Genomic DNA, 26,564 nt, shown 5'->3' with positions numbered 1-26,564 from the left:
AATTTTTTTCAGACAGAGGAGCAACCATGACGCTAAAAAACACAACAGTAACGAAAAAAATCAAACGAGGCTGTCCGCAAGGTTCCTGCTGTGGGCCAGGTTTCTGGAACATTCAGTACCACTCGCTTTTAAGACTCCCTGTCACTACTGAAACAAAATCCCCGATGATAATGATTCGGGGACGCTACGGCTTACAGTTAGAAGTAACGGCCAACGAAGAACTCTTTAAAATTGCAGAGTGGGCACGCGAGAAGAAAGTGACCTTCAATAGCACCAAGTCTAAAGCGCTCCACATCTCGCGAAAATAATCAAAGCAACCTCTAACAGTCTTCCTAAACAGAGAAGTTCTCAAGGTAGCCAGTGAGCTAAAATACCTAGGAGTAACAATAGACAAAAAATTCACTTTAATAAGCACATCTCATATGTTGCCGAAAAAAGCTTACAAATAGTAAACTTCTAGCTTAGTCGGCAAGGATTAAGTAGGGATTAGGCCAACGAGCGCTGAAAACGATATATACCGGTGCTATACTACCAATGATTTCTTATGCTGCACCTGCCTGGAAACATACACTAAAATCAAAGATAAACCGACAAACTAAACAGAGTTCAACGCCTTATAGCCATATGCATAATCAAAGGATACAGGACAATATCTTTCGAGGCAGCCTGCGTTGTTGCAGCTCTAACACCGATCTGCCTGAAAATACAAGAATTATCTCTTATTGATGTTTTGTTGTGAAAAAAAAAAAAAAAAAAACGCTATCATATATTACTAGAGTCCTAGAAAAGTGCTAGTTTTTTCTTAATATGACTGTCTCCCAGCTAAAAAAAAGTCACTTCCTGGCCCAAAGACACAGTTAACAAACTCAAACCCTTCCATGTTAAAATACCGAGGATCTATGGATCACCAAAAATTCACAAACCAGGCACACCCCTACGCCCAATTGTGGACAGTATAAATAATCCCACATACAAACTGGCTAGACATTTAGCGAAGCTACTAGCCACTCTCACTAACAATTCTCCCTCCTTTATCAAAAATTCAGCACACCTAAAAAGCATCTTACAACACCTCACCCTAAAAAGCTCAGACTTAATAGTAAGCTTTGACATTACTTCACTATTCACAAACGTACCACTAATAGAAACCCTCAATCTACTGAAGTCACACTTTCCCCCTGATATATTCGAACTATTCAAATTCACAATACATGCAGGATATTTCACATGGAAAGGGAAAATATACAAACAAATTGATGGGACAGCCATGGGCTGTCCCATCAATTTGTTTGTATATTTTCCCCTTTCTCTCCCCCTAGCCAACTTTTACATAGAACACCTGGAAAAACAAGCAATCAATACAGCCACTCTCAAACCAACACTTTGGCTACGCTATGTTGAATGTGCTTGCTATTTGGCCACATGGCCCTGAGACATTGAAAACATTCTTAGCACATTTAAATAGCCAACATCCAAAAATCCACTTTACTATGGAACTGGAAGCCAACAACTGTCTGCCCTTCCTGGATACACTCATCACACGTCTCCCAGATGGTTCCTTATCATTTTCAGTTTTCAGAAAACCCACACATACAGGCAGATACTTACACAAACAATCACACCATCATCCTTCTCAACAATATGGCATATTAAAAACGCTAACCCATAGAGCGAGAGCAATCTGTTCAAATGACAAGGCTCTTACTGCTGAACTGACTCACTTACGCCACACCTTCTTGGCCAACGGCTACAATCCACAAAAAATAAACAAAATACTAAACACTCCTAAGAAACCCCTCCCACCATCCACCACAGAGAACCACAACAAAACAGTCACCATCCCTTACATTAAAGGCACATCCGAAAAGATCTCAAGAATTCTCAATAAACATAAACTACGCACTACATTCAGACCATGTAGCAAATTAGCCACCCTCATCCGCTCACCCAAGGACAACATTCCTCCTTTATCACATCCAGGAGTCTACCAAGTACCCTGCTCATGCAATCAAGCCTACTACGGTCAAACAGGAAGAACTGTGAATATCCGCATCAGCGAACATAAACGATACGTCCGGAAATATCATTATGGGAAGTCGGGCCTAACAGACCATGCTCTGGATACCCCTGCACACAGGATCAACTGGAAAAACACAAAAGTACTACACAGAAACCCATATAAATCAGAGAGATTATTCTTAGAGGCGACAGAAGCCCTAAAACACACTCCAAATCTCAACAAATATGGCTGTATTAACTTGCCGAAGATCTGGGAGACAGTCATATTAAGAAAAAACTAGCACTTTTCTAGGACTCTAGTAATATATGATAGCGTTTTTTTTTTTTTTTTCAGATAAAGGGCGCCAAAATCAGGACTCTAGTCTTTGTGTTGCTGCTACAATTTTGGTTAAGTACACCATGTTGTTTTAGTCTCGCGTATTGTGACAAACAATGTTTTTGTGCTCTGAAGATGCTGGTTATAATACCAGCGAAATATCAGCATCAAGTCAATAAATTAATTATTTACTTAGTTTCTGTGTTCTATTATACCGTTAAAATAATAAACAACAATTATCTCTTATGTATGAAGTCACTTCCGGAATATATATCGAAAGTTACCAAATCGATCCAAATTGCTACGAACGTCCGCTTCATTACAGTAAGTGGCCTCACCCAGCAAAGAAAACAAATATTAAGGATAAGGAAAGCTCAGAAAGTGACGAATTCCAAATATACACTGATGGAAGCAAAACCGAAAAGAACGTCGGTTGTCCGTTCACTGCATACACCAGACGGTCCATAATACAAGAACGCTGTTCTATACTGCATCCTCTCTGTTCCAACAACCAAGCAGAACAACTTGCTATAGTTCAGTCACTCACATATCTTCAGGAATTAGAACTCAACCCCTCTCAGCAAAAGACAGCAACAATCTACAGCGATAGTAGAAGCACTATAGACGGCATAAAAAACCAGAACAACCATATTGCATTGATAGACCAGACAAGAAATCTGGTTCGAAATCTCACTCTAGAGGGATGGGAAATCAATTTCTGCTAGGTGAAAACGCATGCTGGAATAGCAGGAAACGAGAGAGAGCAGATCAGTTGGCTAAAGAAGCAGCTAGAAACAAGTTATCAGAAATTCTCGAAATCTGCAATAAAAACACTTGCAGGAGAGAAAACCCTAGACATGTGGGAAGAAGAATGGAAAACATCAAAAAACGGATCAACAACAAAAGAATTCTTTCCTAGCATCAGAAACAGATTCCGGCTGAAAAGACATGCCATTTCTCCAGGTTTAACCACGCTACTAACTGGACACGGAACACTAAGACACTACCTTCACACAGATTCCATATCCTGGAATCACCATCGTGCATTTGCAGTCCATACCTTCAACAGACTGTTGACCACATACTTTACGACTGTCAGCCATTGGACTCCATCCGGATGCCCCTAATACAACACGTCATCACTTCCGGAGACAAGTGGCCAGTGTCAAGACAGAGACTTATCGAAAACTATTACATATAATTAACTAAATTTGCTAATAAAATAAATTTCCAGTACCTGTGATCTAACATAAATACTGTTATTATGTGAATTATACTGTATAGTGTTAATATATGTATATATAAAAATCTAAATGTAAATAATTGATACAAAAATATTAATAAAAATGTTAATCAGTACTTATAAACTACATGTAATATAAGCATTGTAATGAAATGGAGCATGTAGGAATAAATTACCTCCTGGTAGGGTTACTATTGGGAGGGCACACACACACACACATACACACACACACACACACACACATACACACACACACACACATGATCCTATAATTTTTTACCTATTGTGCAATCAGATGAATTCTGAATGCATTTTAAACATACTTCATATGAACCATTACTGCTATTTTTGTGCAGAGGCGTCAGAATAGTTCGAATTAAGGTATAAACAACTATGGTGGAAAGGATAGTGGTATCTGGAACAGCTCTACATTCAGTTTTGTATGTCCCGTGGAGGAAATCCCTGTCAATCCTATGACACTTACTATCTTAATACTTATATATATATATATATATATATATATATATATATATATATATACGTACACACACTTTTTTCATCAAGTAACATTTTCTGCACTCAGAGCAGTAATATATATATATATATATATATATATATATATATTGACATAGAATACAGCTGTGCTCTCGCTTTTTTTTTTTTTTTTTGTGCAAATTGCAATGAGGTATACAAATTTCTATTCAGTTTCGTAATTTTGCTTTAAATTCTGATGGCTATACGTTTTGGTCGCTTCAGGTTTATAGCTCTCTCTCAAACATAGACAATGTTAGAGGTACCCCCCCCCCTTCAGAGTATTGCAAATCCAGGTAATTTTGAAGTTCACGTTAGTTTTCAGCTACTATACAGTACTGTTTCTCTTACATATTTTTAGTTACTATGTAATGAATATGGAAAAACATATGCTTGGCAAAATATTCCAAACCACGATGACTAAGGATGTGATTTTTTTTTTTTTATATTTGATTCCATAGGAAACAAGCGAATCATAATATGTAAATTACTTTATTGCCATTCATCTGAAAACAATGAAAACAATAAAAATGCTCTAAGGGATTTATAAATACACATCATTTGCTTTTTTTTCATTTTTTAAGCTGTTGTTAAGTAACTTATTATAACTATATATTTCATTCATTAATGTTTAAAAAAAAACAGTAGTGCAAAATAAATTCTTAGTATTCAGATATTTTCAGTAAAAGAAAATGAACATAAAGCAGCTTGCTGATCTAACATAATGATATGGTATATCATTATGTGGTTGAAATTAAGAAAAAAAGAAATGTGCTAAGTATCTTGGAATGTTATAGAAGTTCTTTCTTGCCTAATATCTTAAGTCATCATGATTTGCTGAGCCGGAAATTGTTTTATACGCATGCGTTTTGCCCCACCCTGAATATCCAGCCATTTTGATAAGTTTAGCTGGCAGGTGTCTACCGCCAAATCGCATTGGTGAATATTATTTTGACTGGATAAGAAGTCGTTATTTGGTGAGTTGAACTGAAGTTTTCAAAGAGTGGATAAGTACTTATTAATATATTATTCAAAATGATTTTTGTAACTATAGTAAGATAATCGAATAATTATCTGATTAATTGACTTCCTTATGAGCGGAAAAAAAAAAGTGATTGAAAATGGCCTAAATACTCGGACAAAAGTATATTTCACCGAGGTTTGGTTTTTAAATTAGGTCTGACTTCGAAGTAGTTTGTGTCGGATAGTGAATTGTGTTGGTTATATGATTTCAGCAGTCAAGCATTATACACATGCACACCGGTTTTACAAGGGTACCCCCCCGCTCAGGAGTTGGAAAATAAAAGTAGCGTTTTCCAATTTTTATTTTGTATGATTAGGTAATGCATTTTCGAGAAAAAAATAATAAAATGACAGGTGTTTAGGGTTTTTTTTGTGTGAGCGTGTGTGTGTGTGTTGCATATCCTTTATTATTTTTTTTTTTAAAAAGTTATTTATACAGGCTTTAGATAATGATACCGAAGAATGTAATGAATTAAGTAAATACAGACAATATAATTTGGAATGCAACATTCTCAGATTTTAAGTAAAATATCTAAAGGGTTTGCATACTGCGCACAAAAATAAAAGAATTGGGCGCATTTCTATTATCCTGGTTAATCGTAATTCACTGAATTAGAAACAGGTTTAATAAGGAAATGGTATAGAAATAGTGTGGTGTACTTGATTTTCTTGTCGCCTTTAGGATAGTCAGTATTTGTGTCCAGTTTGTTATGTTGAAGAGATGTTTTCAATATAGTCAAAATTGAACTTCATATCATTCAATCTATAACCTTTTGTAAAGGGCTTGAGAGTCTTTAAATTTTTGACACTGAGATGTGTTGTAAGAGAATTTACTTCCAGTAATATCCTAATGGGGGGGGGGGGAATTGAAAATGCTAAAATTTGATTGGTGATTGCCATTTCAGCATTTTTTAGTTGTCATTGCTTATTATTTCTCATTTTAATCTATAGGCATCAAGGATTATAAGTATAACCCTGTTTAAAATTGGACGTAACACTGTATCCCATGAGCAACATAGTACACATTTAATATTCTTGCTGCAATTTTTTATTTACTGAATTCAGTTTGTATCGATTAAAGGTAAATACTGGTTTGCACAAATTACAAGATGATCCTCGTAATAGTGTAGTAGTGTGTGTATAGTAATTTAAAGTTAAACGATATTTGGAAGGAATTAGTTGAGCCTAAACTAACAAGATAACTTCTTCATATTGTGCTATCTTCTATCGAAGGTCAGCGACCATCTTGGCGAACAAACTGCACTCTGGTGCTAATCTGAGCAGTTGTGCACTGCTCTTTCCTGTCCACATCTTGATGTTGTCAAACCATGATATTCTTTTTCTTCCTCTAGTTCCTTTGCCACCAATTCTTCCTATCAAAATAGTTTGTAGAAGTTGGTATTTGCTGTTTCTCATGATGTGGCCAAGATATGATGTTTTTCGTTTCTTGATTATTTGTACAAGATGTTTAGCTCTGCCAATGGATTTTAAGACTTCTTCATTGGTAATTTTTTCTGTCCATGATATCTTTAGCATTCTTCTGTATAGCCACATCTCAAAGGCTTCAATTTTCTTGATGGTTGTCGCCTTCAATGTCCATGTTTCAACTCCATAGAGCAGAATAGACCACACATAACATTTCAGCATTCGGCATCTGACTTCCATGTTTAGGTCTTTATTGCAGAATAGTGTTCTCATTTTCATGAAGGACTGCCTTGCAACTTCAATTTTTGTCTTTATATCTATTTCTGGATCCCACCGTTCGTTAAGCCAGCAACCAAGATATTTATATCTTGACACTTGATCAATATTTTTCCCATTGAGTGTCAGTTTCATCGATGAGGCTGGATGTTTGCTGATGATCATGTATTTTTTCTTGATGTTTATATTTATTCCCATTCTTTGGCTTTCTATGTATACTCTGTCAATGAGTTTTTGGAGATCCATAATATTATCTGCAATTAGCACGGTGTCATCTGCATATCGAAGGTTGTTAACAATCTTTCCATTTATTGCGATTCCCTCTGAACATTCTTCCAATGCTTTTTTTAAAGATTACCTCTGCATATATGTTGAACAGGAGTGGTGAGAGCACACATCCTTGTCTCACTCCTCTTTTGATGTTAATATCACTGGTGGTAATATTGTCTAATTGAATGGTAGCTGACTGATTCCAATACAGATTTGTTATTAGTCTTATGTCTTGTTCGTCTAGCCTTATTTGTTGAAGGACTTCTATTAAGTTAGTGTGTCTGACTTTCGAATGCTTTTTCAAAATCTATGAAACACTTAAAGACAGATTTCTGTTTTTCTATGCATTTTTGTATCAACATTTGGGTACAGAAAAGGGCCTCTCTAGTACCAAAACCATTCCGAAAGCTGAATTATGTTTCACTTAGAGTTTCTTTACTTTTTCTATAAATACGATTCTGAATTGCTTTCAAAAATATTTTTAATGTTTGGCTCATTAGACTAATAAGTCGGAAGCCACCACAGGAATTCGCTTTGGGTTTCTTTGGGACAGTGATAAATGTAGATTTCAGCCAATCTGATGGAAATTCATTACTTTCATATATTTTATTAAATAGTTTTTCAAGAAGTTTGATGTTATTTGATTTTATTAATTTTAAAAATTCTGTTTGCACACCATCTAGTCCACTGGCTTTTCCTGTTTTACTTGTTCGTATAGCATTTTCTATTTTGCATTTCATGATTGCTGGTCCTTGAATGTTATCTTTTATATTTATAGGCTTCTGTCTAGTATCATTGAAAAGTTCTGTTACATATTTTATCCAAATCTGTGCTTTATTCTCTTCTTCTAGAACTATTTTTCCATTTTCGTCTCTTAGAGACACTATTTGCTTTTTCCTCGGTTTTCCCAGAAATTTCGTTGATTTTCTTATACAGATTGAAATTATCATGTTTCTTCTGAAGCAGTTCAATTTCAGTACATAAATTTTTCATCCAATTTTCCTTGGCTTCTTTTATTTTTTTCTTGATGATGTTATGTGTTTCTGTATACCTGTCAAGGTCTTTGTTTTTGTACATTCTTCTTGTATCAATAAGAGAAAGAATCTAATCTGTCATCCATTCCTGTTGTTTTATATTATTCACATAACCTACTTCTTCAATACTTGTTGTTACGATGGCATTCTTTAAGCTATTCCAAAGAGATTCCACACTTTTATTTTCTTCTATGTTAATCTGTTGTAATCGCAGGTTAAGCTGCGTCTTGGCACTTTTATTTATGTTCGGGTCTTTTAGTTTTTCTACATCAATTTTCTTTTTCTTCTTTTGTGATTTTTTTAGCTGATTTTAATCTAAGACGTACTTCCACAACTATGGGATTGTGGTCTGATGAGATATCTGCTCCAGGATAAGTCTTTGCACTCTTCATACTACTGTGGAATCTTTTATTTATCAGTATATAATCAATTTGATTTCAAGATAACTACTGATAATAAAACTGCCCTGCATTATATGAAACACAAGAGGTCTAGGCCGTACATTCCTCAGAGATTTTAAATGGTATTTTTCTCTGAAGTTTCATGGTGTCAGATTTTTTTTTTTTTTAAATAAGCAATCCCCTTCTTACTTTGTCACCAGAATGACAATTACATTCAAGGTGAAAGCTGAAGTTTTTTTTTTATTTAAAAAGCAACTGTTCTCCTTTTTGAACCTTTGTCTAGAAATTTATAATTTGTTATTTTGGTTTCCACTGCATAAATATTTGGAGACCTAATTTATTTATTTAACACATTTAAAAGAAATCCAACTTTTGTTCTGCGCACAAATGCCATGATTGCACTTCATGATACATACAAAAACTGTTCACAGGATTAAAATGTTTTTGTATTTTAAGCCTGTATCTTTTGCTGAGATTTAGCTGAACTTTATTACTGCTGCTGCTTTAACATTTTTGAATCGACTATTAGGTATAAGCCTCCCCTTAACTTTGTAATTGTCTATAGCTAACGTCCACCATCACATGTCGATCATCTTGTTTGTGGTGACTTTTACTTCTCTTAGTATCCACAAATAGAGAATATTTGTTTCTCTCCCCCCCCCCCTTCATCTGCTAATATACTAATATGGCCATCCCATCTATATTTAAGTGCACTCCGGTCATTCTCTAATTCTATCCCTTTTTTGTTATGTAGAGCATATTTCTCTCTAAGGCTCTCTTTGCCACACGTAATCATCCTATTTTTTAGTTGTTGCCCATCTCTTGCATATATATAGGTAAGCACTCATAATGCATGTATTAGATAGTTTTCTTTTGTTACTTTTTATAAACATTTAAATTACCATGTGCCAATACATATTAATAAGGTTTATAGATCTAAAAGTTCTAGTAGATATGCATCCATCTGAGCAACTTTAAGTGCTTCCAAGGCACTAAAAAGCAAAGCATTCACTTTGCATTCATTTCAATGAATGCAAAGCATTCATTGAAACCTTTGTCACTTCCAAATGACAGCAGCCTCTTTAGGGTATTTTCCAAAATACCCTGAAGGTATCTCTTATGATTTTTTTAATATTTTTTATTTATTTATTTTTTTTTTCACATCATAGAGGCCTTAGATCCTTATCTTCTCATACAGCTAACAGAATTCAGTTTGAGACTGCAAAAATTATTTTCAGTGCTAAATCCTGTCATCCTAATCTTTTTTGTTTTCTAAATTTATAACTCTGAAGTCCTTGAGGGAAAAAAAAAAATATTATTACCAAAGCAGACAAAGGAAAGGTTGTTTTTTAAGATTAAAAGAATATGATAGAAAAATGTTACTCTGAGACTATTATAGGCCTATCTCCTCAGAACCTACTGGTAACTAGATGAATATGCTTGTTTTCTTATTAATATTAGTTAGGATGAAAAACAAAAGAAAAAGCCTAAAACATGCTCATCCATCTAAATTATATGCTTTACCTAAAGTTCCTAAACCTGGTGTTCCATTAGGACCAGTTGTTGACTGTATAGGATGTCTAGTTATAAGTTATCAAAATACTTATTTAATTTACTTGCTAATTCTATTAGACCTTTTTAACTTATATGAAAAACACTTTGAATTTACAAAAGCAATTTGTGACCATCTGGGCCCTCCTAATATTATGATTAGTAAACAAAGACACATCAGCTTAGATGTGTCTTTGTTTACTAATATATTCCCTTATCAGATATTGATTACTCAAACAAGAATTTCCATCAGATATTGTAAACTTATTTGATTTTGTCATGCTCTGCTTATTTTGCCTTAAAAAACAAATAATCAAATTTGAAATAACAGTTATTGGCAGGTCCTGTTTCTGCAACCATTGCCAATTGTTCATGGGACATTTTGAACAATATACCTTTTTAAAAATATTTCGCGAAGATTGACACACTGTACATATGTGAATGACATTTTTGCAGTTTGAAATGGCTCTTCCTCTGAGTCACAGCAGTTTCTTTCCAAAATAAATGTACTCCATCCTAGGATCCCATTCATCTTTTAGAATAAATAGATAACCAAATAGCCTTTTTAGATCTACTAATTCCTCATCAACCAGATGGCAGTGTACAATTTTAAATTTTTCAGAAGATGTGCTGGCAGCTATATCCATGCTAAATCTCATCACCATCCTAATCAGCAGGCTGAGACTAATTAAATTAATACATCTTGCTCATTCATTGCTCTTCTGGTGAAACTTTACAGAATTACAACATATTAAATCTACCTTATAAAATATAAGACTTATTTATAAACTGACCATAGATTTTTAATTCGTACAATATTGCCTACCGGTTTCGCTAGTAACTGACTAGCTTTCTCAAGACTTGCACAGTTCAAAAAAATGATAAATGCAAAAAAGGTTTAAGAATACAAAAAAAGTTAGTACCTGTTAGGTAGCTAAGGTAACACGTTCGCATGACATTGTGACTTTCTACTAAGTATCATGAACACGCGTTACATGCAAACTCGTAATATGATTATTCGTGTACTGTAGTTCTGTTGAACTGAGAGAATTAATTAGATTTTTCAAAGTATCGTTCAATATGGCCCCTTGATTTCTGTTTAGGTTGCAGCCTGTATGTAGCACTACTGCTGCTGCTTTGAATAATCAATGCATGTAATTATTATCTATGTAGGACATAGAGCTGTTATCCCAGTCTATAGTCTAGTTCGAAGTTGAAAAGTGATGTGCTAAACCGGAGGTGATCATTCTGTTGTGATTTACATCGCCAACATGTTCTTTCTGTCTTATTTCCAGTCTTCTCGAAGTTTGTCCAGTGTATGAAAGACCGCACATGCATGGAATATTATACATGTTTAAGAAATCTTGCCTTACTGTCTATAAAACAGCAACTGTGTGATGAAAGACACTTCAACAATGTCATCGATTTTGTGAACAGAAAAGCAAGAAAAATAACATTTTAGAAAGTTGGAATTAAAGTTTTACTTCAAAAATAAACAGTGTTTTTAATTTATTTCCCTATACATCATTTTGACTTTTCGTAATTTTTTTAAAAACCTAAGTAGGAATTACCAACATTTCGGGAAAAACTGTTCGATTTATAACATAATAAATCTAAAAGCATGTTTTGAATACATATGGAAACATAATTAATTAAATTAGAAGTAAACGATTAAGTGTATCATCATTGAACAAAGTTTTAATTTTTATTAAACAAATAAATAATATCATCTAATTATGTCACTACTTACTTTTAATGAGATGGTTGAGCTTCTCGGCCCTTGCAGAGTTGCTGGATATCTTGCTCAGTATTGGTCAAATTCAGTCGAAGATCGGCACACACACAAAGATGATTTCTGTATTTTGTTTTTATTTGAAGGAGTGATGAAAATCCTTTCTCACAAAATAGGTTGTAGAGAACTGCATGACGATTTTCAATGCTTCAGATAATTCAGGAAATTCACTTCTTACTGAAGGCGAGATCCAAAATCGAGCGAAACCAAGAAAACGGAATTGAATTTTAAGTCCCCTGTCACTTGAAAGCTCAACTGTTCATTTTTCAATAACGAAAGGTCGTTCTTGTGACTGCAAGCCTGAAATGGATCGCGAACTCACAGAAATTTCTTATAAAAGTTATTCGGAAAATAATTTCAAAATTCTGTTTTAGATTTTTGAGGTGGTCACAAACCCTTTCCAGAAACTCAGAATCAACAAAAATATCATTTTCCACTAAAAAGGATTCCAATGTTGGAAATTGTGCAAATTGTCTGTCTTTTACATAATTAATTCATAAAACCAGTTTTTTCTGGACTGCCTTTATTTTTTCGTAGGCATCAAGAACAGTTAAAGAATTTCCCTGAAGGAAGAGATTTAGTTCATTTAATTTTGAAAAAATGTCTGAAAGATGGGAGGGATAGTGTTGATAACCATGCTTCATCAATTGAGGAGTGATGCAAAATCAGAATTACGTTCATTTACAAATAATAAAACTTTGTGTGCCTTAATTGAAATAACCTTGTTAGTACTTTGCCCCTGGAAAGCCAGCGAATTTCAGAATGAAGCAGAAGTTGTATATATTCACTGCCCATTTCACCGCAGAGTACTGAAAATAACATGTTATTTAACGGTCGAGCTTTAATAAAATAAACTGGCTTTACAGCGTTATATAGCACAGTTTAAAATTCTGGTGGCAATTCTTTGGAGGCTAACGCTTGCCTATGTATGAAACAGTATACCCAATTCATATCCGGAGCTATTTCCTTGACCATAGAAACAACCCCACTATGCTTGCCTGAAGGGCGCGAGCGCCATCTTAACAGAAGCATATACATTTTCCCCACTGGATCCCTTTGTGTATTATGTAATTATTGAGAGTGTGAAATATTTCTTCTCCAGTTGTTTTGGGATGGCAAAGTTCTACAAAAGAGAATATCATCATGAATGTTATCATGCGCGTATCTTACATAGCATATTAACTGTGCATCACTGGTAACATCAGTAGTCTTGTCTATTTGTAACACATAATAAGGGCTCTTCTTAACTCTTTCGATTAACTGAGATTCTGTGTCACCTGCCATGTCATCGGAGTTTTGCAGGTTTCATGCACTTGTTCGACAACTCTTCAAAACATAGAGGTTTCTGTTCACTTTCATCTCCACACCAAGTAAACCCGAATTCCAAATATGAACTATTATATTTCCTACTGTATTTTTACTTTGAACTTGTTTCTTTTTCTTTAAGTATCAGATTTACTCACCGTTACAACACTTGTATCACAATTAGGGTTAGCATCACCTGTTTCATTGGTCCTTCTTTTCAAAGTCCTAGTTCTAAGCCACTTTTCCATTATTAAAAAACATTTCAGAAAAATATATAATACTAGGGTTAACTCGGGACACATTTTGTCCAAGTATCACTTAGCACTTCTCAAGATATACTGAACCTTGGTTGAAGGAGGGAAACCTTCGATAATAAAAATCAACAAACAACAAGCCATTGGTTGAAATGTGGATAAAACATGTTCACTTCAAATCTGAAAAAACAGCAAGGGAAGGTGGAAGCAAAACTATATTATTGTTCACTTCACCCCTCTTTTATTATTGTCATTCTGCCGCTACAAATTTAGCGGCAGAATGACAAATAATAAAAAGGGTGAAGTGAACAACAATATAGTTTTATTGCTTCCGCCTTGGAACATTCTGATCTTTGTTTTTTTAAGTCTCCATTTGATTTCAATAATTTTTACTTATTCGATTTTAATTTATGTATTTAATTAATTTAAGTCTGCCTGCGGACCACCTGTCCCATCGTCGCGGACCACAGGTTGAGAAACACTGATCTAAACTATTCTCATTTTCATCAAAAGTTCTCTTTTTCTGAAAGAGAACCTACATAAATGGCTAAAATTATTGTATGATTAAGGCATGAATAATATAAAAATGGTGATTTATGATCTTAATTGACCCTGATGCTAGTACCGTTGCCAGTTGATCCAACAACATTCTTCTCAGAATTGATATTGAAAGTGCTCAAATGATTTCTATTTCAACCAGTTAATTCTGAAAACTAATTATAAATTCAAACTAAACCAAGATAGTGAAGTTTACAATAATTTCAATTCAAATTTGCCACTGAAATAAAGTTAATCTTCATCTTTGTACTAGTTCATCATGGATGAGACTAAATCTCTGAACTTTCTCAGTTTTGTGTGTAGAGGCTTAAGTGCTGTGAGGACATCATGTTGGAGGCTTAATGGATTGTATATAGCACTCAGAAAGGATTAAAACAGAATTTAATGCTGCCTATATTTCGTCTCAGTCACTGAGATATCTTCAGGGATTACAAAAAAACTAATGTAACATCTACACAAATACCACACAATACTAAGCCCAACCATGTGGGTGACTCTAAAGTCCTGTCTAGGTGGAGCGCCCTCTAAGGGCAGTTGTAGGTGGCCTGGAATGTAAGGTGGGATCTCTAATAAGTGTTTCCCGAAGTTTATTAAATAAAACAGAATTTAATACTTCCTATATTTCGTCTCAGTCACTGAGACATTTTCAGGGATTAAGCTTCCTTTTGATTTGGGGAACACTTATCATCAGAGATCCTACCTTACATTCCTGCCCATCTACAACTGCCCTTAGAGGGCCCTCCACCAAGACAGGACTTTAGAGTCACCCACATGGTTGGACTTAGTATTGTGTGGTATTTGTGTAGATGTTACGTCAGTTTTTTTGTAATCCCTGAGGATGTCTCAGTGATTAAGACGAATATAGAAAGTATTAAATTCTGTTTTAATCCTTTCTGAGTGCTGTATACAATCCATTAAGCCTCCAACATAATTTCTCAGTTTTGCTTTGAATCAACAGTTTTCTCTTAAAAATTGTGGACAAACCTGCCCTTTTTATGTCTTCTTGAATCAAACTTGATTTCATAATTGGTCTTATTGATATTATCAGAAGTCAGTTCTGAAGCAATTTGCTCTGAAGGTTTTTTCGCAAAATAGCTATTAGTAGTTTAGATTTTTTATTGTTGCCTTGTGTTTCAGTATCATTCTTCAAAATAATGCCATGTTAGTTAAATATTTTATCATTCAAGTGTTTTCATTTCTATTTGGTACTTTTGTTGAACATTTAATGCATTTAGCTTCTAAATTTGCTACTGCCTTTGAAAATTTTCATCTTGATTTCTTTGGCATATTTTCTGCTTATTCTTTTTAACTTTAAAAATTAAATTTTCAAACTTAAAAATAGAAATCTACCTGTGAATGAAAAATGCTTTAATAATCATGCAGTGCAGATACACTATAATTAGCATTCTGCAATGCACAGACTGAAAAGAAACAATGCTGCTACAAATTGTCACACAAATGTTAAAAAAAAAAAAAAAAAAAAAGCATGCAAACACATAATTAGCTTAATTTTAAGTTTGATTTTAAATGCCAAGAAAATTATTTTTAGTAACCAAACATTCACTGGACAGTGATATTTTTTAAATCTTCTATCATGAATGTGTTTAAAATATAAAGTGAAATAAGGTTATGTAATTTCTAAACCCATATTGGATATTAACGCATAGTGTTTAGAATTATGGATATAAAAAAGCATAGCACTAATAGTAAAGATAAACAAGTAGTAGTAGAAATTGAGCATGTTTTGTTAATGTTTGTAACATGCACAAAATTTGGATTTCAACTTATTGAGTTGGTAAACCATAGGTAAGACAGGAGAAAACAAGGGGTCACTCCTGAAAGTTGAGTGTGGTTAATTAACAAGTAGATGTTTTGCTTGGAGTTCAGCAGCATGGGTTGCCAAAGGTGATTGGGAATGCTATGTTAGTAAATGATTTTACTGAAAGCAATATAATAAGTATCGTGAATAATAGTGTGGACTGCAGTGAGTCTTCAGACTGAAGGTTCCCATGTAAATATGAAAACTGTGCTTAGGGACAGAATGTGTTAATTTTTCATGCCACCTTCAAACCTCCAATAAACAGTTTCTTGAGTATATCAGTTTAAGTTTTATCTTCTGTAAGTTGTTTAATAAAGTGTTAAAATAAAACTTAGCCTGTTTTGTTTATTCTATTTTTTTTTTTTTTTCCAGGTTATTTTTGGTAGTACAGTATAACACAAGATGCCTAAACCAGTAAGTACTTCATTTAGTTTGATCTAGTCTTTGAGTAGGATGCATATTAATTTTTTTTTTTAAATTCTTCTTTGCACGAAGCAGTAATTATATTCAGTTTTATATTGTGTTTGTTTATATTTTTCTAGAAGCAAACAAGGTGATATATTTACACAGTTAGCTTTATGTATAAAGAGAGCATATGATTTCACCTTAAGTGTATATTTCAGGATATCATGACATTTCCAAAGATATGTATATTCTGTGGTTATAACAAGTTACCTTCCCTGCAAATTTTAACTTTGAAATGTTTTCCAGTGGGAAGACAAAAACATTTTGTATATAAAATGGAATACATTAATATTTTCACTAAATTGTGCTGCTACCATTCTTTTAGCTGTAGAACTATTGCAGCCAGTGAGTAACATCCATACACTGTCCAGCTTCAAACACACTGAACTAGCTCTTCTCATCAGCTTCCTTTATTTCATCCACATTTATATTTGTTCATTGGAACAATCTCCCATATGGTTTTTTCCCACCGAGTACAATTTCCCATTCTTTCAGACACATATCAACAGGCTACATTTCTTTTCTTAATCACTTGTCCACACATAACACTTTAGTGTTATAGGCCTTGCGACCTTTCATGTGTGGGGTCAACATAAAAAAAATCAATTATATTCAATATGTAATATTCCTATTTTCATCCTTATTTTACTTGAGTATGAGCAAGCAAGCATGTGCATGAAATATATTTACAGCTGTACTTTTATGTAAACACACTTGACCTCACACCAAGTTGCTTCTGTACCCCATAATGCATGGTGCAGTCTGTACTAGGCATATATAGGGGATACCGAGAGCTGACTGCATAGTGGAAGTCATAGTTTCATGTATAAGTAAGAAAATAGTATATCACCATATTTATTACAATATAGTAAGTGGTGGTGAGTGTTGCTGATCTGTCCAAGAGTTTGGAAGGCGAGAAGTTGGACGGCAGTAGATCTGCCTCATAGTACCATCAAGATTTGATGGATCACACAGAGGGGTGGAAATAAAGAAGGATGACGTTATGCCAGACACTTTTAGACAGCTCAATTTATCTTTTTTGCATTTGACTCTTAGAAATTTTTTTTTTTTTTTACTCATTTTGGGCTTAAGTGTAAGGCCAAGTGAGAAGGTGGAGTTTTTGACTTGAGCCACTGAATATATGCTGAATTTTTATCTTGGACTTCGATAGCACATTTTTTTAGAGAATCCTGGGCTTGGATGAAGGTATAGTTTGGAGTGGAGTAGGGAATGAAGGCTCTCACTTCAACAAAGATTTCAGTTATTTGGTCGAAGATGATGCTTGAATCAGGAGAACAGAAATGGTAATCAGATCATGGAAAAGAGGCATAGGCTAAGAGATCGAGCTTTAAAAAAGGAAACATGGATATAATTATTGTTGGAGTGGAAAAGAGGGTAAGTACTGTTTTTGGAGGGAGCTGTTTTAAGATTTCATCAAAAATATCCAGTATTGTGAGAGTAATGTGATGTTCTCATTAGCAGGTTAAGAATTTGTTCAATTGGGACTGGTACAAACAGTTTGGCTTCCCTTTTATACTTGATGTACAAAGTTAGAAGGGGAGCCCATTTGAGTTATGAAAATTAGTCTACTAGGAAGATAATCCCTGTTTGGATAATTAGACTGCATAAAATCAACTTTCAGAGAGGTCTGCATGGTCATCTTAATTGGAGCATTAAAGACAAAAAATGAAAGCTATATGAAGCAAGGAAACTTTGATCCATTGCAGCTTAGTGAGAATTTAGGATAGTGCTGGAAGCTTGATGCAAGGGCATGCAAAGAAAGTTGAGAATTTGTGGATGTAACGCTCAGAGTTAGTGTCCAAACTCCAAGCATGACCTTGACAGTGTGCTATGCCCCCCCCCCCCCCATGCTATATGCAGACTCCCTTCAGCAACAATCTGGCAGAGCCGTTTCTGTAGTGGGCTTACAGAAACGGCTTTACTGCACCATCAAATGGAAGAAGTGCTGGCCTTCCTAGTTTGCATTGAGTGTGTGTCTAACAAGCAGGAACAGCTTGTGCATAGGCACTGCGGAACTGCAGCACCCCCAATTTTTCTCGATAATATATTTATTTATATTTGCTTGTAATATATAATTTTATCATCAACAATCCTATACAATTCTCTTATTTTGTATAAAAAAAAATAATAAAACTCCATCTTGTAGTACATAAGAGGGTGATGGACGCTAGCAGCATTTTGTTTACCACAGTGTCATATTACTATGTGCACAAGCATATGCACATCATAGTGAGATGTGAGCTATTAGCGGAATGTGGCACTGTCCGTTGCGCAGTTCCATTGTTGTTTATATGCAGTTTGCACCAGGAGTAGTGTTTGTAGTGCTTATCGTGTTTACTCCATCTCTTTAAATATTTGGACATTACAATTAAAGGATTTAATTGTAAATCCATTCCTTTAATTACAATTAAAGGAATGGATTTTATTTTAAAGTAATTTTGAATTATACCAAACTGTAAAATTTTATCGATAATTAACTATTTTTTCATGTTTAATTTTTTTTAATTTTTACCATAATTTTGATATTTTATCCAAACACATACACTGTACTTGCAGTGTGTATGTATATTTCGAAAGTTGCAGCACCCCCACGAGCTGCCACTGCTAACAAAGCCATCACTTACACTGCAGGTGGTGTAGAAATTAGGTATCCAGTTAAGGAGGAAAAAGTGTCAATGGCATCTTGATTCCTCTGAGCAGTGGTGTTTCATCAGAAGATGATAATTGCTTAGAAGTGGTCTAAGTGGCATTTCCTCCAAGTAGGAAAAATGCAAGTCAGCAGTACTCGCCTTGCTCGAGTCTTGCTAGTGGAATCAGGCTCGGTAAATGTGGCTGGGGGAGGTTATATATGGCACCAGTCAGTTATCCATAATTGCCTTGTCCTTTCTAAATTTTGCCTGTTCCTTGGGCATATTAGCTTTGACTTTGATCTTGATTCTGTTTTAAAATAAATAATCATGCTTATATTTGAAATTAAACTGATAGTCTTATTAGTTTAACTTCTAACTGCATCATTTGACCTAGATCCCTGGGAGGTCTTTCTGCTATCATGGCATTAAACAACTGTTATGCTAACACCTCTGCTTTCCTTTTAAGCAACCATACCATGTGAAACCAGCTCTAATGTATTGAAATGTCAAGTTTCTTCTAAATATCTTTATTTTTAATGATTCTTCTATTAATTCTATCTGTTCACTCCTCTAATTTTTCTCAGATCTATGGTCTGAGAAAAATTAGAGGAAGAATATCTATGGTCTTTTATTTCTTTCATAGCTCTCAATCCTTGAATTCTTATTCTTGCCATTAGCTTAAGAAACCCTCATCCTTCTGTCTCCTGCAGCTCTATAAATTCTAACTTAGTCAGTATGGAAAGACCTGGGTTTGATGAGCTTTTCAGTTGAGGGTGAGTTAGCCAGTCTCACTTGGAGATGGGTTTCCCCTTTCCAAATCTCTTGGGGTTTTTCATCCTTCAACATAGGTGCACATTGGACAGAAGAACATATGCCATTAACAACATATTGCTATTGTTGTTGCACCACGACAACTAATGCTATCGTTATAGCATTAGTTGTCGTGGCTGTATTTCCATCATTCTATCACATAGGCTCTTGTTATTGAGCTCCTTAACTATCTTTTCACTTCATGCCTGAATGAAGATGTTAAAATGCAATCTTCCCTGCCCCACAGAGATTTCTAAATTTCCTTCACCTTGTTTTCTATACAGTTGCTTTAGTCACTTTCCATCTCTTTTTGATCTCTTATTTTTCCTTAGAACTATCCCACTTCCATCCTTGATAATAGCTTAGTTTGGACACATAAAGTTTAATTTGTAGACTACTCCCAAAATCCACATATAATTGTCCTGTTTCTTGACTTCTGTGTGTGCACGTGCTCTTATTTCAGTTCATGTATCCCTTTTGCTTCTCCGTCCTTCTTTTGTTGATCCAATCTTTTATGCATTCTGAAATCAATGGATCCCTTGATGTAATTACCAAGGCATTCTTTGACTTTAATCCATCCTGGATTATGCCTTTTTTGACTTCTTTTAAGTGTTTCAGGTCTGTTCTTATCATTCTCCAGAAGAGCCTCAGACCTCTGTTTCTATTGATACCACACTGGAGATCACCCACTCTAATGACTCTGGGAGACCTTAAGGTGGTACTTTGTTTAGAGGTTTTTTTGCCTCTTACTTTAGCTCTTATTATTCTGTATTTGCCATAGTCTGCTCCTGGAAAGTGTGCACATTGAAGTTGTTTTACACCACTGCCACTAGGTCCAGCAATCTTTTATTCTCCTGGGCAGATGTCATGCTTAGACCTAACTGCCATGTTCTTTTCCTGTGATGAAAGAAAACTGAGATGATATACTTAATATTTTATATACTGACTGGTTTTATGTGTTGAAGACCAGTTCCTTTTTGGGGTGGTAAATTAAAGGATTGGAAATTAAAGCGAACCTCAGATAAACAAAAGTAATAATCTGAACACGATACTAGTGATGCATAATGTGTATCATCTTGTAGGATTATTTGGAAATGATAGGAAAAAGTTAATCAAGTACTTTGGGAGATGTAATGCATGATTTCCAGGCATCATTTGAGATGAACCCTTGGTTTCTGTTGAGGGAGTTGTGAGTGACAACTGCAGTAGAGTTGACATAAAAGGAAATTGTCTTCTAGATAAGGTGTGTTGGCTGTATCTCATTTGTTGTGATTTGTGATATATGAATAATGCACAAGCCTAGACTTTTCCTCCCTTCCAGATGTTATATTGCTGATATTTTTGTGGTTTTTCATTTCAAAAATTCTACTTTTCCGACACGTAAGGTCTACAAGAAACCTGGAATTCTAAAGTTACTGTCTTTGGGAGATCTGAGGAGGCCTTGGATAGTTTGGATAGGCTGTAAGCAGCCCCTGATATTGCCTCTTGACTCAAGCCATGTAGCAGTAGTTTGGTACTGAACAGGATTATGTATTCATTGTATATCCATTGAATATACAATGAATACACAATCGAGCTGCGAGCTGCTCATTATTGCTACAGACATTTGAAAAGAATGTATGTACCAGTTTGGGAAGAACCAAAAGGTCCATGCAATAGTTTTGCTCTTGTGTAGTTAATATATCTAGATTTTGTAATGGAGTGGATGGAGTATCGGAAATTTGATATCATACCTCAATTTATGATTTGCTATAAGACTAGGGCTTCGCTTCATCTTCTGACACTTGCTTCTGCTACCACTATAGGATAATACAATACTGGCAAATGAATCTTTCTACTTTTGGTATGGGTAGGAAATCATCCAATGAAAGCATTTATGAAGTTGTCAGCAACCTCATTTTATTGAACAGTTTGATTTGAATTGAGCTAAACTTGAGAGCTACTCAGATCTTATTTTCGGCAGTGGTCTTTAAGAATGAAATTTTTGTTTTTAGCAGGAGGAGAGAACATAAAATATAAGCCCCTTTTTCCTGGAAAATGTTTCTGCTATATCTTGTGAAAAGCTTTGTTAAAGCATTAAACAAAAATGGAACTATATTTCAGTACCTGGTAGCAAGATTTCTAAAACCAACGTTAACTTAAAGTATGTTTGTTGGATATCAAATTAGGAAATATTAAAAGATGTCTTGCTGAAACAGAACTGTATGCTTAGAAATTGTTCAGAAATTTGTAAAATGTGTTCTCATTGCTAAAGCTGAAAGTTTTAATGAACTAATTATCTTTTAACTACAAGGATACCAGTATGTCACTGAAGATACACTTCCATTCTCCTCACTTCACTGAAAATCTTATTGCAATGATAGGTACTTAACACAAATTATTCCATCAGGAGATGGAACAAGAATACCAGTGAAAATGGAATACTTCTATCACTAGGCATCTGTAGGCAAAATGATTAACTCAAATGATGGCATGCTTGTTATAGAGTATAGAAGTTTTATTACTCAGGTGTCAGTCCTACCAATGACTAGTGATAATAACAATCCTGCATAATACAAATGCAAGTCAAACTCACCTGTTTGGTAAACAGGTGCAATTAGCTGTACTAATAGAAACGATGGCTAGTCATTGTGATTGGTAGTCCTGCTCAGTAATAGTGGAACCACTGGTTTTGTACACTTGTATATGGCTGAGTGATTAGCAGTATATTATGATAGGATGCTAAGTCTGAATCTCATCCCATTGTACTCTTGCAGTGGCCAGACATTCATATCTTGTATGTTGTGAAAGCAGTGCTAGCCAGAGTTTTCATACTTTTATTGTATGATTACTCTGGTGATGACAGCTTCTAGAATGAAGGTTAAGGTCCATACCCATTGAGACTGTGGTCACTACTGCCTATTTCACACCAGCATGATATGTGGGCACAAATTTGTCTGCAGACAACCTAGGTACTAGTTTGTGCTGTTTAATAGCCACCATACTATGATCTGTTGATTCATCATTCTGATGGAATACCACTGTTCACTTATTAAGAGATGCACAAAGGAAATAAATTATTTGGTAAAATATGAAAATTTTATAAGCCTCATTTTCGCCGATTCAAGTTATTTTTCCTTTTTAACGAACAACTATTAAATGTGATTTAAACAATGTTAGACAGAAATTTTTTTTGCAGGTAAATGTTCGTGTTCTTACAATGGATGCTGAGCTGGAGTTTGCTATCCAGCCAAATACATTAGGAAAGCAGCTTTTTGATCAGGTAAGGTTATTTAGAATACTGACATTAAAAATAAGATTCATTAATTGTGGAAATTTGAATTTTTTGTGTTTATATGATGAGTAACAATTGTGAATCAGATGGTTGGAAGATGAGACATGGTTTGAAGGTTTCACATTTACAATAGCAGATAATGGGTAGCATTTGGTAACTACCATAATGCAGAGTCTTCACAAGTTAAAAGTGAGATATTGGTTGCCAACAAGAGCAACTTTATTTTGGTGGTGTTCATTGATTTCAGAGTTAATTATGCTTTGCAGTTAACTAAGATTTCTTCTTCCAGAAGAAACTAAAGTTTTTGAGTTTTCAATACAGCAAAATCAATTGTAGAACACAATTGCACAAATACTTGACTTGTGAATTAAGAGTATTGCTGTCTTTAATACTATAAAAATGTGGGTAGCAGTAATGAAAAGTAGATGGAGACTGTCTAGCAAGTAAGTCAGGGATAAAACATTGCCATTTACTCTTTGGGAAATAAAAAAGCATGTTAGAGAATATATATATCTATAAAGATTATAAACAACATAAGAAGTAAGTTTATTGGATTTTGTACTCTTAATTCTAATCACCCCAGTAACAGAATGCTAATCAGAAGTTAGTTTTATAAATTTTTGGCATCTGGATGGCAACATTGTTTACAGTAAGAAAATAAAACCTGGTTATTTCAGGTTATTTACATGTCTATTAGACACATTAATGGGTAATTGATAGAAAGAATAAAGGAATTAGTAGAATTATATATAAGAATGATTACGTTCAAAGTAAGGCAAAAATTTAAGTTCAGTCTTGTCTCCTTAAAAGCAACTAAAGAATAAAATGTATTTAACTAGTGAACAATAAATATAAAGATATTTTTAAGTTAAAGGGGGGGGGGGGGACAAAAATAACTAGATACATTTTTACAAATGTTATATTGCATGTTCTTATGCTGGCTAGCTATATGAAAAAGATAATGGGATTATTCATTGGCAGTAAAGAGATTAGTTTTCATTTTCATAGCAATCTAGTGAAATCTAGTCTTTTTTGCTAATCATTTCCAAAAATTATTTACACAAGATTATTCTATGGCTAAAGTTTGAGAGGAGCTGTACTGTTTTTTTTTCCCACATATTATAAGATCTTAAACTCATTTAGTTCATTTGAGTTTTGTAAATACTGCAATTCATGAACTTTCATGTTAGAAGCTGAGTGATAGATAAATTACTGAGCAACATAAGAAAACAAACAAATCGATTCAAATGACTCTGAATTCCTCTCCATTCCACCCAACATTTGTAACACCACAATGACTTGGGCTGCCACTTCATTTATAAAAGTGAAATACTGCATATAAAAACAGGGACAAAAATGTAGACATTTGAGTGAATACATACTTAGTCTAGAAAAGGTCTACTTGCTAGATAACTGACCTCTAAGTTATTGCACATAATAGCAGCAGCAAATGACTAAAATACATTTAATAAAGATTTACCTAATCGTTTTAAGTTGACTTTCAGTGGAGCCTCTGACATAGGTAAAGTGTAAAATACTTCACTGATTGAAAGCACAGCCATGGGGACACCTTAATCCTGCTACCATTTTGTTCAGTTATTTAGCAGATAGTTTATTGGACACATGTATTCAAAAGAATATAGTAATTCTATTATTGCAGATATTTAGACCAGAAACTGACTGATCATCATTAGTGCATCACCATAATCACAAGGTGAAGCTAGAACAAAAAATGTTAATCATATTTACAGAGCTGAGCCACATGCCAGAATGTTACCTAGTGGGTAGTTACAGTAAAATGAGATTGCAGTTAAGGGGGAAAGGGGACACTATTGCTTGCCATTTGAGGATGAAACTTGCCTAAATTTTGGCAATAGAGGCAACCATTCAGATCTAAATTTGGGCAATGTAAACTGCCTTATTTCCCAAATTACTCTCCTTTTACATCGGAGCAGGTTTAGTCATTTAGAGTGCTGAACCTGCTCCACTGTAAAAGGCAAGTGTTGAATCATGGGATATCATGGTCATTGTCCACTCCATGTTGAGCAAGGCCAGATTTTTCAGGTTTATTGTTGATATGGCTGCCAGATTCACATGGTACTTCAAAGAAAGAAAGATTCCAGAGGAATGGGAGACCTCAAAACCATACTTTTATTCAAAAAAGGGAATAAGGAAGACATAAAAAAAAAAACACTATCGTCCAATCTGTCTACTCTCTTGCATATATAAAATCATGAACACAATCCAAAACACTCTTGAAGACAACTCCAGTAGAGAGCAGGCAGGATTCAGAAGAGGCTTCTCCACAATAGATCATATCCAGGTCATTTCACAACTAATAGAAAAATGCAGAGAATACCGAATCCCTCTGTTTCCTCTTTATTGATTTTAAAAAAGCATTTGATACCATGGAACATAGTGCAGTCATCAGTGTCTTACTGGAAATAAATTTGGATCTTACTTACATCCACATGATAAAAGAAATTAACAAAAATCAGAACCACACAAATAACCCTATTTGATTAAGCTATAAATATAGATATAAAGAGAGGGGTCTGTCAAGGTGATGTGATCTCCCCAAATCTATTTACCAGCACTTTAGAATAATACGTTCTGAAAAAAAAAAAAGACCTAAACAGCGGAATAAGCATAGATGGTGAAAAGCTACAAATCCTTATGTTTGCCGATGATCTAGTATGATATCCCACAACCCAAAAGACCTAGAAGAAATGGCTGAAAAAATATACACAAACAGCAGTAAGATAGAAATGAATCTAGAAAAAACAAAATGGATCAAAAACATTACACAAGTGACAGTCACTTATGTATTGATAACATCCCTATAGAACAAGTTGACTCCTACAATTACTTAGGACAAACAATAAAAATGAATAATGATTTATCTGAAGAATTAGCAAAAGGAAAGAAAGCTGCATGGCTAACATTCAACAGACTACAAGAAACAATTACTGATCCAAATCTTGACCTCTCTGCGAAGGCAAAACTATTTAATAGTGACATACTTTCATCACTTGCATATGGATCAGAAACACGAAAAGAAACTCTCAGAATAACTCTGCGTGCAAATGCAGGATTTGTAACATCAGCAAAATGGAATATGTTAGAAATACGGAACTAAGAAAGAGATCAGGCATAAAAGATGTGATAACTGTAGTATATGAAAGCAAGATTAGATGGGCAGGTCACATTTTCAGACTCGGGGATAACAGATGGACATATAGAATACTCAACTGGCAACCAAGAATAAAGAGAAAAGCAGGAAGACCATCTACAAGATGGGAAGATCCACTAGTGAAATCTATGGGTAACATGGAAGAGAGGATCGAGATCATTGGAGGCATCTTTGTGACCTGCACTCATGGAGAAATCCTGAACCACAGGTCCATCAAGATAATTGTTGATATATGATTGGTGTTTTTGTCTTTATTCAACAGATTGTCGTGTTTATCCAAAATATAAGCAGAGGCACTCACACTGAACAAAGCACAATAATCCAGATGTGGTCTGATCAACACTTTATACAATG

At 34.5% G+C, this 26,564-nt stretch overlaps 1 protein-coding gene across 1 annotated transcript in view; it reads left to right on the top strand.

Moving 5' to 3' along the window:
- Nucleotides 1–4,987: 4,987 nt before the first annotated feature.
- LOC150094290 (moesin/ezrin/radixin homolog 1-like) overlaps nucleotides 4,988–26,564 on the top strand; it is a 216,448-nt gene continuing 194,871 nt past the window's right edge. Inside the window, exons 1-3 of the mRNA XM_090412297.1 lie at nucleotides 4,988–5,086; nucleotides 16,190–16,231; nucleotides 22,922–23,005. Coding sequence (XP_090268423.1) covers nucleotides 16,220–16,231; nucleotides 22,922–23,005 — 96 coding nt within the window. The 5' untranslated portion in view covers nucleotides 4,988–5,086; nucleotides 16,190–16,219. The remainder of the gene's footprint in view (nucleotides 5,087–16,189; nucleotides 16,232–22,921; nucleotides 23,006–26,564) is intronic.

The sequence above is a fragment of the Typopeltis vanoorti genome, chromosome 22 (assembly GCF_054136105.1).
Source record: "Typopeltis vanoorti isolate ZY-2024b chromosome 22, IOZ_Tvanoo_1.0, whole genome shotgun sequence".
In the NCBI taxonomy this organism is placed as follows: domain Eukaryota; kingdom Metazoa; phylum Arthropoda; class Arachnida; order Uropygi; family Thelyphonidae; genus Typopeltis; species Typopeltis vanoorti.
Note: the sequence above shows the minus strand (reverse complement) of the source record. Positions and strands in the feature narration are given on the sequence as shown.